A 13,304-nucleotide genomic window follows, 5' to 3' on the forward strand; every position below is an offset into this window, starting at 1 on the left:
GCAGTACCGTCTCCGCACCCACAAGTCTGGTCCTTAGCGATTTTGTAGTCGGCAATGACGAAAGGTGGAAGGTAACTATCCAGCGGAAGCTTTGCCCGTCTGAAGCGCCATGCCGCGTAGGGTTCTGCTGGAAAGGATGGGGGTCCCAGTCTCTCCGCAGCTGAAAGATCCTCAGGAGCTACGCTAGTATCGCGTCCGGACCGCTTGTCGTCAGACAGCAGGGGCCATCTGACAGGAGCGAGTGCTTCGCATGGATGCGATGAACGGCAAGGGAGAGGGCGTCAAGCCCAGCATTGACTCGGAGGATGCCACCCTCAGACCAGCAGCTGCGCCCATGACCGGATCGCCCTTCATGGGCGCCCGCATACTTGATCGGCACTGGCATGTTCGTTTCTGGGAGCAGTTCACGTGAGATCTGGTTCGCAAGGAGTTCCGCAGGGGTCAGAGACCTGCGCTGAGGAGAGGTGTCCCTAGGCAGCGTCCCTCCCCACTTCATGCAGCTCCCTCCCCTCTCCCTGCCCCAGGTCACTTTCCTATAAGAACATGATAGTGGCTTATAGGAACCTGCGCGCCACGCTGCTGCGTATCATAGCCCCACTGGTGAGGCGCGCCCGGGACCCGGGACTTAGTTCAGGGCTCCCGGCCCGCATCCTGTGGCTTTGGAGCCTTGGGGTGGGGCATTCCTTGCCCTTCCTCCCAGCCCGATCGAAGGCACCTCCTTCACTACTATACTACATTTCCTACAATTCCACAGTTCTTCATGTTCCTGCTCTGGCTGATCAACATCGCGGTGCGCAACGACAACCCATACCTTGAGTACTTTGTCGACAACCCGGACCCAGCCGTGGTCACGGTGGGGGCCATCCCCGCGTGTGCCACCGACATGTACATTGAAAGCCCTTGCTGGGACTTCCTGTACCAGCCCAACAACAACAGCGCTGTTGAGGTGGGTCGAATGTTGGGTGGATGGGAAGTGCAGTAGGGAAGGACACATTTCAAGCTCTGGGGCTCCATCCTTGGAGTTGATACATTATGTATGGGAAAGCTGGCCCGGCCCTGTAGGAAGCTGGGAATGACAGTTGAAGTAGTTGGCATGGGTGTCTTGTCAGGCACTGTGCCAAGTCACAGGCTGTTACCGATTGGTGCCTACCTGGGTTGGCTCTGTCTGGGGTTTTGGAGCCACACGTACTCTACACAGCAAGCCTGGTTCTCCCTCGAGGCCGCTGCCTCTGTGTCTTGTCCTCCCATCCCCCAACTGAGCTATCCATGCCTATCAACTCTGCAGGCCATCGTCACGGGCATCCGAGAGAACAACCCGGGGCGTCCAATCCCAGCCAGTGCCGTGCTAGGTTTTCCCAGCATGGACGACGTCAACTCCTGGCTGCAGAACAACAAGGAGCAGACCCTGGGGGCGTATCACTTCAGCCCCAATGGCTCATCTGGCATGGACTTCCTGCTCCAGATCAACTCCACCGTGGGTTGCTAGGGGCGAAGAGGAGGAGTGAATGGATGTGTTGGGAATTCTACAGCCACCCTTGGGTTGCAGCATGCGGTCAAGTGGTTAATTGGTTGTGTTATGGAGACCTGCATTGACCTGAGATGCAGGGCAGCCTGCCACACCGGGCCCCTGGCCCCCACCCCAGCAACATACCCCACACCCTGCCCCGGACCCCTCCCTCTTCGCCAGGTCAAGCTCTTCCGTGGGCTGTACCAGGACCCGACCTTTTTCTCCCAGGTGCCGCTGCAAGTGGCCGCGGAGCGCGAGATCGCGCGGTACCTGTGGCAGCTGGCGGGCAGGGACGCCGCCAACTTCTCCTGGACCATCTCGCTGTCGGAGTTTGCGCACCCCACCGTGGACAGCATCAACATCGTGGGCCAGGCCATAGGGCCCTTTGTCTTTGCCGCCAACCTCTTTGGCTTCGTGCTGCTGGTGGGTGGGCCAGATCTCGAGGGGGCTCGGCATGATCTGGGCTGGCGCCGGCCTGGGTTGGCGGGGTCCGCAGCGGAGGGTGTGCTCGTCCATGTACCTGAGGCGTGCAGGTTGCCATGCAGGTGCTGGTCGGAAACCTGCGTGGGTCGAGCTCAGCCAGGATTCCCACGCCCCCACACAGCTGTCGTCGGTGGTGATGGAGCGGGAGCAAGGACTGCGCCAGGCACTCAAGAACATGGGCATGCTGGACTCCGCGTTCTGGCTCTCCTGGGGGTTCACGGAGCTCCTGGCCGGCATTCTCTTCTCCCTGCTCATCATCGGGTTTGGCGCCGCCTTCCAGTTCGACTTCTTCCTGAACAACAGCTTCGGGGTGGTGAGGCAATGGGAGGGAGGGGGTGGGGTGGGGTGCTGATGGCTGACTGTCCTGCTGGCTAGGAGCAACATGCCTTCCTCATGATCATGGACCCCCTCCCTGCGCATCCCATTCCCTTGTCCCAAAATCCTTGCAGCTCTTCCTCGTATTCTTCCTGTTCCAATGGGCCATGACCAGTACCGCCTTCCTCTTCTCCACCTTCATCTCCAAGTGAGATTTCCATGGGAGAGGGAGAGGGGGTTGTAGTGGGCAGAGACCTTGTGGCATGCGGTGCCCTTGGTGCTGGCTCATGTGTAGTGGGCCAGGGAGGTACCAAGTTGAGGTTTGCGCCATCAATCACTTGGTCAGAGCTGCAAACTTGCCACCAAGGCGATGCAGCATCAAGCCTCCTCAGTCCTTTCTCCCCTTCCAACTCCACTTCTGAACACTCCCAAACGCACATTATCGCCCCCACAGGGCCACCTCCGCCGTCTACTTTGGCTTCGTCATCTTCATCATCGGCTGGATCTGCCAGGTGGTCATCGCCTTTGGCTTCCCCTACACCCCCGACAACATCGACTCCGTGCCGGCCCTGAACGTCATTTTTGCCCTGCTCCCCTGGTCGCTCCTGGCCAAGGCCTCCTGGGACCTGGGCGCTGCTTCCGTGGCCTCCGGGCCGCAGGGCATCCAGTGGTCGACGCGCGGATCCTACTGCCAGAACATCCAGGACCCAGAGGCGCAGGCCAAGGCTTTTGTCCCCGGGGTGTACCAGAATTTTGACTGCGTGCTCAGCATCGAGACCATCATGATCTTCCTCACCCTGGAGGCCCTCGCCTACTTTGTCCTGGCGGTCTACCTGGACAATATCCTGCCCAACGAGCAGGGTGCGCGCCGGGGTGTCAGCTGTGCGGGGGTGGTAAGAGTATGGAGTGCATGGCCGCGTCTTGTTGAAAGCTGGAGTCAAAGGACCACCATAACAGCGCTTGTGCACCGTCAAGCTCAACCTCCCGCCCACACCTCCCCTGCATTGCAGGCGTGCGTCAGAAGCCCTGGTACTTCCTGCTGCCTTCGTACTGGCGCCGGGACAGGTCGTCTGCCATTCCCCCTCCCAAAGCCAAGCGCAGGTTCTGGTGAGTGTAGTAGACAAGGATTGGGCCAAAATTGCATGCTGGGCATTTTGTGATTGTGGGGTACTGGACCACGGCCAGAGCAAGGCAGGAAAGCATGGTAGAGATCGATTGGATTTTGCGTGAGACATGGGGCACAGCATTACTTCAGACGCAAAGCAGTATGTTGGCTGACTCCTGGGTACCTTTCTTCCACGACACCACACCCTCAACTGAGCACACCCATCCCCTCCTCGCTCAGGCCTTGGAAGCGGGCTGCTGCAGTGCAGCCCAGCGGACCCAGCGCAAACGGCTCCAAGGTGCCGATCGACGCCGACGTGGCCGCAGAGGAGCAGCGCATGAGGAACCTGCTCGAGCTTCGCACAGGTGGGTGGTAACCCTCAAAAGGGTGTGACGTCGTCTCGCTGTACAAACTGTTGATGTATGACATACACCGGTGTCTCTTGTAGCTCAGGTATGCCCCTTCCCTGCTCTGACCCCACCAGGACACGACCTTGCCACGTCGCCTGTGCCTCCGGCAGCCGTGGAGGTGTTTGGCCTGAAGCAGGTCTTCACACCCGGCATCCTGACCAGATTTGGGCACAGCCTGAACCGGTGAGCCTGGGCGCGGGAAGGCTTCATCGGTCGTGAGACCATGGGCAGGCTGCATGAAAGAGGGGCAGACGCCATGTTGCCTGGAGTGTCCGTGCTCTGTCAGTGTCAGCACATCTTCCCCCCACTCCTGCACAGATTCTTCTGCGGCTGGGTGCCGAAGCTGAGGCGGAAGAAGAACAGGCGCCCCGCCAAGCCGGTCTCCCAGCGCCTGAAGCCCTTCTGGGCGATCAAGGGCTCCTGGTTCTCCATCGAGCAGGACAAGCTGTTCTGCCTCCTGGGCCCCAATGGCGCGGGGAAGACCACCACCATCAACTGCCTCACAGGTGCGGCAGGACCCACAGGGTCTGAGTGTTGGGAAGGGGCCCTTTGTTTCTTACTGGCCAATCATTGGAAGGCAGGGTAACCACCACACGGGGGATTCTTAGCTCCCCCTCACCATGCAAAGGCCACTCCTCCCGCCTGCACCAAGCCCTCCCACTGTTCAACCCCCCCCACCCGCCTGCAGGCGTGCTGCCCCCCACCGGCGGCGAGGTGCTGGTGTACGGCGAGCGCCTGGGCTCCTCCGGCGGCGCGGACCGCATCCGCTCCATCATGGGCGTGTGCCAGCAGTTTGACGTGCTGTGGCCGGAGCTGTCCGGTGCAGAGCACATGCACATCTACGGCCGCGTCAAGGGCCTGCCCCGGTCCGCGCTGCGCGAGCAGGCCGCCGCGCTGCTGGAGCAGGTGCGGCTGCAGGGCGCGGCGCGCGTGCGCACGGGCGCCTACTCCGGCGGCATGCGGCGCCGGCTGTCGGTGGCCATCGCGCTGCTGGGCGACCCGCTGATCGTGTACCTGGACGAGCCGACGACGGGGTTGGACCCCATCTCGCGGCGCCACGTGTGGGACGTGATCGAGGCAGCCAAGGCGGGGCGCGCCATCGTGCTGACCACCCACTCCATGGAGGAGGCCGACATCCTGGGGGACACCGTCGGCATCATGGCGCGCGGCCAGCTGCGCGCGCTGGGCACGCCGCTGCGGCTGAAGCAGCGCTTCGGCTCCGGCTACCAGCTCAGCGTCAGCGTCGTGCCGCGCGTGACGGGGGCCGACGGGGCCGCCGCCGCCCGCGCGCAGGCCGCGCGGGCAGACGAGGTCAGGGCCTACTTCCGTGCCGCGCTGGGCGTGGCACCCGCCGAGGAGAACCGGGCCTACATGCACTTCCTGGTGCCCAAGGCACGCGAGGCGGAGCTGCCGGGCGTGCTGGGCACGCTGCGCGAGCGCGGCTCGGAGCTGGGCATCACCGACGTCCAGATCGCGCTGACCAGCCTGGAGGAGGTCTTCCTCACCATCGCGCGCAAGGTGCGGGTGGTGGGGGGCGGGGGGGGTCCCGTGGTCTGGGGGGTGCGGGATGGGGGTGGGGCAGGCTGCGGGTCGCAGCGACCGGGGGCCTGCCCCACCCTGGCCGCACAGCTACCACCTGCCGACACGTCGGCGTGCCACCCTTCCTTCTCCACCCCTCAACCTGCACCGACCCCAGGCCGAGATGGAGGCCGCCGAGGCAGAGGGACGCGGGTCGGTGGAGGTGCACCTGGACGACGGCACCATCGGCCACGTGCCCCTGGGCGACGAGTTCGTGGAAAGCGAGAACGGCAACCGCTACGCGGTCAAGTGGGCGCAGGACGAGGCGGGGAACCTGCAGGTGCTGCGCTGCGTGCCGCTGAGCGCCAGCGAGGGCGCCCCGTCGGACGACCGGCCGACGGGGACCCCCTCCTCCACCGGCTCGGACGCGCCGCCGGGCGTGTCGTTCAAGCCGCGCCAGAGCGTGCTGCTTTGAGCGTCCCTGGCTGGGCAGCTGCTGGCCTTGGGACACCCCCTTCAGGGGGGGACTGGCCGGGAGCTGGAGAAGAAAAGGACCCGCCCCAGGGGCATACCTGCTTCCATTGACCACCACTCACCCTGACTGACCATGACCTCGAGTTCGTCATGCCACTAGGTTGCTCCCTCAGGTCTGTGTACAGTAGTTTCAGACGCCCGCGTGCAGAGACAGAGGCGTGACAGACGGTGGTGGAGCATGCACTGCATGACCATTGACACACGAGGAGCTGTGTGTCCTCCCGGCCCATGATATGCTGGAGGGGGACCAGATTGGCATGCCTGCCACCAGCGGCCAGCTGCCATCCTCTCACAGCGACAGGCCGGACGCGAGCGAGGTGATCTTCCGCCCCGCAGCATTCATTCCGGCTTTCCAGCGAGGGGCTGGCATAGTGACCATCTGGCCCTGGGCATCCACCTCGGCAGGGATGGCAGACGCCGTGTTGGTGATCACCTGGGCGGGGGATCCGAACGGGGTGTTATGTTGAGCAGACATGATGCGACGTGCTCACGAGGTGATAATAACAGACATTTTGCCAGATATGAGCATCCCTTGAGCAAATCATCCTTGCATCACTGCGATGCCACCCTGCCCCATCTTGATTCGCCACTCAACCCCGCCTGGACCTCACATCAAGCGCGACAAAGGCCAGGATGGGCGACAGGTCCAGCGTGCCTCCCAGTGGAGGAATGATGCCCCGAAACAGGTTCAGGTAGGGGTCGCACACTGTGGCCAGTGGCCGAGAGATGGCCTCTGGGGCCTGGGGGAACCAGGTGAGCAGGATCCGCCCAATGAGAGCAGCATTATACAGGCTCCTGCAGGATTGAAAGGCGTTTCAGGGTCTTTCAGAGAGTACTATCGCACGAGGTCAGTTCAAAAGCGTCCGTCTCAGAAGAAATTAGCTCTTAGCAAGCCACACATGGGCTTTCACACATGACGATCCTGTCACAGAGGGCTCATGCTGCCATGGGTTCCGGGGTGAGCATTTCCCAATCCCAACGCAGTGGGGGAGCTCAGAGATCGCCAACAGCCATCTGAAATACTCACAGGAATTGACTGACGCCCGTGCTGAGCACAGTGCCCGCCACGCCGCCTGCAGGGAGGGCAGCTGCGAATGGCACGGCCCTGAGGGAGCGTGGACCCCACATCTGGCGACCGCATGCATCCGAGATGCTCAGCTCATACCCGCCATCCTCCCTGTTGGCAACAAAGTGCATTGATTCGTCGAGTGCATAGGAATGTGAGGGAGGGAGCGTGGGAAGATTGACCGATGCAGGCAGCCATGCGGACACCGTGCCTGGGAGTGTATGTGACGATGTCCTGGCCGCCCCGGGCTCGTTGGGTGCCCCGTCGCATCAAGGATGTAATAGAGAACGACCGAGCTGACAATTAGGCAGTCGTCACAGAAGTCATGCGGCATCTGAAGCGTCTCGGCACACGAATCGCCACCGCCATGCACATGGTATGATCCTCGATCGCTTTCCGGCTTTCCAGGGTGGCAACTCCTGTGCACTGGCTAAGGCACATTACATTCCACAGAACAATTTCACCATGCACCTAGACATACAGGACTATGCCATGGAGTTGGAAGCAGATTTCAAGTATTCCTTGATCGCAGGTTTCGTGCACAGGTCCATGCAGCCCCTTCCCTCTGGATCCTGCGCGGGTGGCAGGCATGCAAGGATGTTACGTGTTTGGTGTTGTCCTGATTGCTGAGCCTGCTTTCACCATGTTCATGACCACCTGCGAATACTCCGCTCCCTTGGTCACCTTGACGCTCAGGTCTGCCCCCGCCGCCACCAGCTCCTCCAGCTTGGGCAGGTCGTTCTCGGTGCTGGCAAGGAGAACCAGGAGATCCACAGGTTCCACGCCACCTGCACCCACAAGATCATGCATAGTCGATCCCTGGTTCTTAGCATGTACTTGAATACACAAGAATTATGCTGTCATGCGTCGATGCCAGCGTTGCACAAAGCATAAGCCAGCCCTGTTCGATCCAGCCCAGCTCACTGTCGAACAGCTCTTCCAGTTTGTCATAGTTGCCCTGCGCATTGAAGCGAGAGCGCCGTCATGAGCAGAAGTCCCGTGATCACTGTGTGAAGCACACACACTGGACCTTTCCCGCTCACCTCTGCGGCCAGCATCCCCATGTAGTTGTAGTAGTCTTCCACCTCACTCCTGGTATAGTCCCCCCGTTGCAGTGTCGGCACTGGAAGTGGATCCCAGAGGGAGGAGGGCTGCCATTACCATCTCAGTATGACTGACCTCATAATCAGGGACATGGGTGGGTTGTGGTGCAATTCGAGGAGCATGTATCCCAACCAGCAATCCACCTCCTCACATGTGTCATTCTGCTTCCCAAACCCGAAGAATGCGTTGCACGATAGCCTGCGGGATACCGTTACAGTTTGAGCCTTGCTCATAGACCCTACGTATGTCTGGACCGCGGGGGGAAAGCGTAGGTTCCTTTGGTGGCAACCAATCGACCGCTGTGCTGTGCATGTAATGAGAGTGCATGAGCCGATGGGCATGCCCCGAGCAGCCGCGTGGACCAGCGACATCCTGAGTCTTTGATTCAATTCATCAAGCGCTCTGAGAACAGCATGTAACAATGAGTGGTTCAACGCGAATGAATGCTGCTCCCGAAATCGCAATTTCACGGCGCCTCAGCGAGGTATCGTGCATGCTGCGGTCCAATCTCGGGAGATAAGGGAGGAAGAAATGCCGATGGCACGTAGCTGGTGCGGTGTCCCCCTACAGCACAGTAGACGATCCTACCGGATGAGCGGATCCATGCAAATATTTAGAGCTTACTGAGTACGTTTTGCTCTGTCCTCGAGATTTTTCGGTGCTCAACCCCACAGTGCTTTAGTGTGTGCGCAAGTGCTGTAGATCGTGGGACACATGGGTGCTACCGCAATGGTGCAGCCTCTTGGCTGCACTCTGGGCCGCGTACAGCACGGCTCGAAGCACATTCCTGCAGTGCCCAGGCAGAAGTTGAATCTTCATTCCTTCCAGGTCTGCACCCCGGCTCCACGACGACAGAGACGGACGGCGCCCATGGCTGTTTCGGTACGATGGTGGAGTTCCCCTCCTCTGGGAAGCCAGGGGGACGTCTTGATGCCCGCGCAGCAGGCCATGACTGTCTATCAACCGAATAAATGCCAACCAAAATCCTGCAGTCCATCCCCAAGGAGAACTACATCGACACAACTCCGGGCTCCCTGCTTCGGCCGGGAGTTGATTCGGCGGACAGGTGTGGTCATGAGTCGCCCTCTTATTCAAAACCACATGTGTTGGAGCCTCGATATGCTGGGTGGTGTCGCTGGTGGGAATCCCGCTGTCCACTGTGAAAGACAGAGGGGGTCCCATGATGTGTCCTCACCAAAGGCTGCTCAGCATGGTCGCCAGCATTCCACTGTCTACCTTCCCCCACTTGACACCCCCGCAGCATCCGAGGGCGCTTCGAAAAGGCCATCAGAGCCGCCCAGGACTCCATCTGCGAGGCCATCTCGGCCGCAGATGGCACCCCCTTCAGGCAAGACGCATGGACGCGGGAGGGCGGCGGCGGCGGCATCACGCGTGTCCTGCAAAACGGGAACGTGTGGGAGAAGGCGGGGGTCAACGTGAGTGTCGTCTACGGCAGCATGCCCGTCGAGGCCTACCGTGCGGCTGTGGGCCACGACATCAGCGGCATCGAGAAGGTGTGTCTGTGTGTGTCCAAGGGGAGTACAGGTTGCGTGGCGAGATCCATGCAGCCCACCTGGGCCTCAGTTGCAGCCTGGTCACTGGGGCACACGGAGGCGGTGCAAACGTCGAGGTGCTTTGCAAATCCAGTGCGCCAGGGAAGCGCCACCCTCCCAATTCCATCCCTCATACAGGGTTCGCGCATACCTTTCTTCGCGGCGGGCATCAGCTCGGTGATGCACCCCCACAACCCCCATGCCCCCACCATGCACTTCAACTACCGGTGGGTCTCCTAGGTTGATCTCTGCAAGTTTTGATGTAGATTTGCATCCAGGGTTGGTCTGCGTTCCTGAGGCCAGGGCGAGGGCCGGCTCTGGATGACATTCCAAGGCCCCCTATTCTTCAGTAGATGTACAGGCATGCTCGCCCCACGGGAGTGTTGGTGGCTTGCTGGGCAGCCAGGCATGGCTGCATGTCCATCCTGCCAGTCCCTCTCACATCCCCCCCCCCTCCCTCCCCCTCCCACGGCCACCAGTTACTTTGAGACGGAGGAGTGGAATGGCATCCCCGCCCAGTGGTGGTTTGGGGGCGGCACCGACATCACCCCTAACTACGTCGTCCCCGAGGACATGGCCCACTTCCACGGCACGCTCAAGGGCGTGTGCGACCGGCACGACCCCGAGTACTACCCGCGCTTCAAGAAGTGGTGCGACGAGTACTTCCTGATCAAGCACCGCGGCGAGACGCGTGGCCTGGGCGGCATCTTCTTCGACGACCTGAACGACCGCCCGGCGGAGGACATCCTGGCCTTCAGCACCGACGCCATGAACGCCGTGGTGGAGGCCTACGTGCCCATCGTCACGGCGCACAAGGACGACGCCTTCGACCCCAAGCAGCGCGAGTGGCAGCAGGTGCGGCGGGGACGGTATGTGGAGTTCAACCTCGTGTACGATCGTGGCACCACCTTTGGCCTCAAGACCGGGGGACGCATCGAGTCCATCCTCATGTCCCTGCCCGTCACAGGTGTGTGTGTGGTTTTGATACAATGCAATGTGGTGGGGGGCACACTGTGCGTGTCCCGGGGGGGGGGTGTTCGGGGGCTGATGGCGATGCAGGATGCTCCAAGCAACGTGGGCTCTGGAGTTGTCTGCTGCAGGATCGCAGACACACCTGTGAGGCCTCTCGACAGGGTTCGGCACCCGTCCCTGACCCCTCTGCACGTGCATTGCATCCTGTTTGCCCCCTGTGGTCAGCCGAGCCCGCACATGCTGGTACAGAATCACGCTGCTGAACCCTGCCACCCCCGCCCCCCACAGCTTCCTGGCTGTACGACTACGTCCCGGCAGAGGGCTCCCCCGAGGCCGATTTCCTGGATGCGACCAAGAAGGCCCGGGAGTGGGTGTGAGCATGACCCCATGCCGTCCCGTCTGCTGTGTTAGTCTCGTCACTGCGTCGCTGCTGTGGCACCCTGTCGATGAAGGCTATGCTGTCAGGTCTGCTGGTCCCTTTAAATAGCATACTGCTCAGTGCTGGTCAGAAAGACTGGAGCTGGTCAAGGGAGGGGCTTGCCCCCTCATGCAAGTCAGCGAACAGCAATGCCTTGTACAGGCTCGCGAGCAGATCCACCACTTCCACGTCCGCGCCGTCGTGTTGGGGCTTGCTGCCAAAGTGTTTCTCGACACCCTGCGGCCCGCACGCATGCTGTCTCTCGATTGTGTTTGAGCTCGGGACTGGGGCCGCTCGCCTCACGGCCCAGTCTGAGTGCCCCGCGCGCTCCTGGGTGGTGGCACGAGGGCATCATGGGCCCGAGGGCTGGAGGGCGGTGCCCCCCTCCTGGGGCGCGAGGAATGCATCCCCCTTGAGCGCTGCAAAGAGAGGGTCCTGGAGCGCCCGGCGGGTGATGGCCGCGTCCTCGTGGATCCGGTCCACCAGTGCCTGCCCGTGGGTGCACGTGTCATGGGTGAGTCATCGCAGAGAGCGCCTCGCAAACAGCAGCGCGGCGGGAGCATGCACCTGTGCGTTTCCAGCCCACTGCTCCAGGCTGCCCCCAGCCCCACGACGAATGCACCCCACCTGCACCGACACAAAATCTGCCTCGGGGCGTAGGTAGGCGCAGACCAGGAGCCGGATCTCCTCGCCGTAAAAGTCCTGGTCGAACTCGTGCAGCAGCCAGGGCTCGCAAACCCTCTGCTTGTTCTTGAACACGGGGTTGAAGCCTGCCGAGAGGGTGCAGCTGGGTCAGCTGGAGCAGGTGCAGCATGGACGACGGCCCAGCCCCTCCGTCAGCACCTGGCCAGGAGCGCCGAGCGTCGCCCACCCCCCCTCTAACCACACCCACCGACGCTCATGCACATGGGGTACACTTCGGAGGACCGGCCGACCGACGCCCAGCCAGCGTAGATGCCGGTCACCGCCTCCCCCAGGCTCCCACGCAGGGACTCGGCATCCAGGTTGGCAGTGGGGATGCCCAGCTCCTTGGACCCTGGAGGCGGCATGAAGGGCAGGGTATGATATGCTGTGGCAAGGAAATCCTCCAGGGGAGGATGGGGTGGACACAGGAAGCTCAGTGTCCCACCGATGCCCACTTGCAAGGGACAAGGGCCGAAACTTCAGGCACCTGTGCACTCCCTGCAGCCACGCACCTCGCCCATAGCCTCTCACGACAGTGCCACGTATGCTCCAGGCCGGGTCGACGGGGACGGTGCCCTGCACACCATCCTTGAAGGGGGGCAGGCCGAATGCCTCTGGCCTGAAGTCGAGCAGGGAGGCAAGCGTGGTTATGCCCTGGCGTCCGAAGGTCCGCGCATTCCGAGCGGCGCTCCCCGTGTCAACCTGCCGTGAGGTCGGGTGAGTGTTGGGGTGGGAGGGAGGTCAGGGCAAAGCCCTCCTAGCAAAGCCGAGGCGGTCATCATCGACTCTGCGCTGTCAGCAAAGCAGGTGCGCATGTGGAGCCTGCAAGTTGCAGCACAGCGACAGCTCATCTCCTCGTGCACCTTTGCACACCATGGAGGGGACGTGGACGACATGCATCCCCGCCGCTGCCGCCGCGTCCACTCCAGCAGGAGAGTCCTCGATCACCAGGCAGCGGGAGGGGGGGAAACCCAGGCTCTTGGCTGCCACCAGGAAGCTGTCGGGGGCTGGCTTGCCCTGCTCCACCTGCCGAGAGAGGGCGGTGGTGGTGGGTTGGCGCAGGCTGAAGGGGCCGAGACAGACAGGCGAGGGGGCTCGGGCTGATGAAAACAGACTGGGGACTAGGGCAGTGTCCCCTCCACTTTCCTTCCCCCCAAACACTCTGCAGCACCGCCGTGGCACCTCGTCACCGCAGCAGGTGATCTGGAAGGTGGTGCGCAGGTGGCCGTGCACGGCAAGCTTGAGCGGCAGCGTGGCGCGGAGGGTGGAGGTCGCCAGGGCCATGGGCATGCCGCACTCCTTCAGGTGGGTGAGCAGGCGCAGGGCCCCCGGCAGCATCTTGGCCTCCTGCCAGCGCTCGCTGAGCAGGGCCTCGGACTCCTCCAGCAGCTGCTGAGCTGGCACGGGCAGGTCGAGGGCAGCGGCCACCGCCGCCCAGGCCTCCAGAGGTCTCTTGCCCAGGCTGGCCGCGCGGGCGGCGTCCGTGAGCTCGCCTCCGTGGCGGGCGATGACCTCGCGGGCGACCTCTGCGACCAGGGACTCCGTGTCCAGGAGTGTGCCGTCGAGGTCCCAGATCACGCAGGCGGAGGGTTCCGGGGGAAACATGAGGGGAACGGCGTGAAAGCCGCGACGCAG

The 13,304-nt window shown here is 62.3% G+C and overlaps 5 protein-coding genes across 5 annotated transcripts; 3 read left to right on the forward strand and 2 right to left on the reverse strand.

Annotated features, from left to right (window-relative positions):
- Positions 1-259: 259 nt before the first annotated feature.
- F751_1116 (ABC transporter A family member 2) lies at positions 260-5,813 on the forward strand (the record flags this gene model as incomplete). Its single annotated transcript, XM_011397988.1, has 14 exons — positions 260-408; positions 525-600; positions 755-946; positions 1,286-1,474; positions 1,688-1,930; positions 2,112-2,303; positions 2,440-2,513; positions 2,760-3,166; positions 3,316-3,412; positions 3,651-3,775; positions 3,895-4,003; positions 4,139-4,326; positions 4,509-5,338; positions 5,517-5,813. 14 exons carry the CDS (start codon positions 260-262, stop codon positions 5,811-5,813), a joined length of 3,168 nt encoding a protein of 1,055 aa, XP_011396290.1.
- Positions 5,814-6,161: 348 nt separating this feature from the next.
- On the reverse strand, positions 6,162-7,748 carry F751_1117 (hypothetical protein; the record flags this gene model as incomplete). The annotated part of the gene is made up of 2 exons (XM_011397989.1): positions 6,162-6,305; positions 7,596-7,748. 2 exons carry the CDS (start codon positions 7,746-7,748, stop codon positions 6,162-6,164), a joined length of 297 nt encoding a protein of 98 aa, XP_011396291.1.
- Positions 7,749-9,013: 1,265 nt separating this feature from the next.
- On the forward strand, positions 9,014-10,944 carry F751_1118 (Coproporphyrinogen-III oxidase, chloroplastic; the record flags this gene model as incomplete). Its single annotated transcript, XM_011397990.1, has 5 exons — positions 9,014-9,108; positions 9,304-9,556; positions 9,734-9,822; positions 10,075-10,562; positions 10,856-10,944. 5 exons carry the CDS (start codon positions 9,014-9,016, stop codon positions 10,942-10,944), a joined length of 1,014 nt encoding a protein of 337 aa, XP_011396292.1.
- A 392-nt stretch (positions 10,945-11,336) lies between these two features.
- On the reverse strand, positions 11,337-13,274 carry F751_1119 (Pseudouridine-5'-monophosphatase; the record flags this gene model as incomplete). Its single annotated transcript, XM_011397991.1, has 6 exons — positions 11,337-11,474; positions 11,613-11,755; positions 11,878-12,021; positions 12,182-12,371; positions 12,543-12,695; positions 12,852-13,274. The coding sequence occupies 6 exons, from the start codon at positions 13,272-13,274 to the stop codon at positions 11,337-11,339; spliced, it is 1,191 nt and encodes a 396-aa protein (XP_011396293.1).
- Positions 12,214-12,390, forward strand: F751_1120 (hypothetical protein; the record flags this gene model as incomplete). The annotated part of the gene is made up of 1 exon (XM_011397992.1): positions 12,214-12,390. The coding sequence occupies one exon, from the start codon at positions 12,214-12,216 to the stop codon at positions 12,388-12,390; it is 177 nt and encodes a 58-aa protein (XP_011396294.1).
- Positions 13,275-13,304: the final 30 nt, after the last annotated feature.

This window comes from Auxenochlorella protothecoides (genome assembly GCF_000733215.1).
Source record: "Auxenochlorella protothecoides strain 0710 unplaced genomic scaffold scaffold122, whole genome shotgun sequence".
In the NCBI taxonomy this organism is placed as follows: Eukaryota; Viridiplantae; Chlorophyta; class Trebouxiophyceae; order Chlorellales; family Chlorellaceae; genus Auxenochlorella; species Auxenochlorella protothecoides.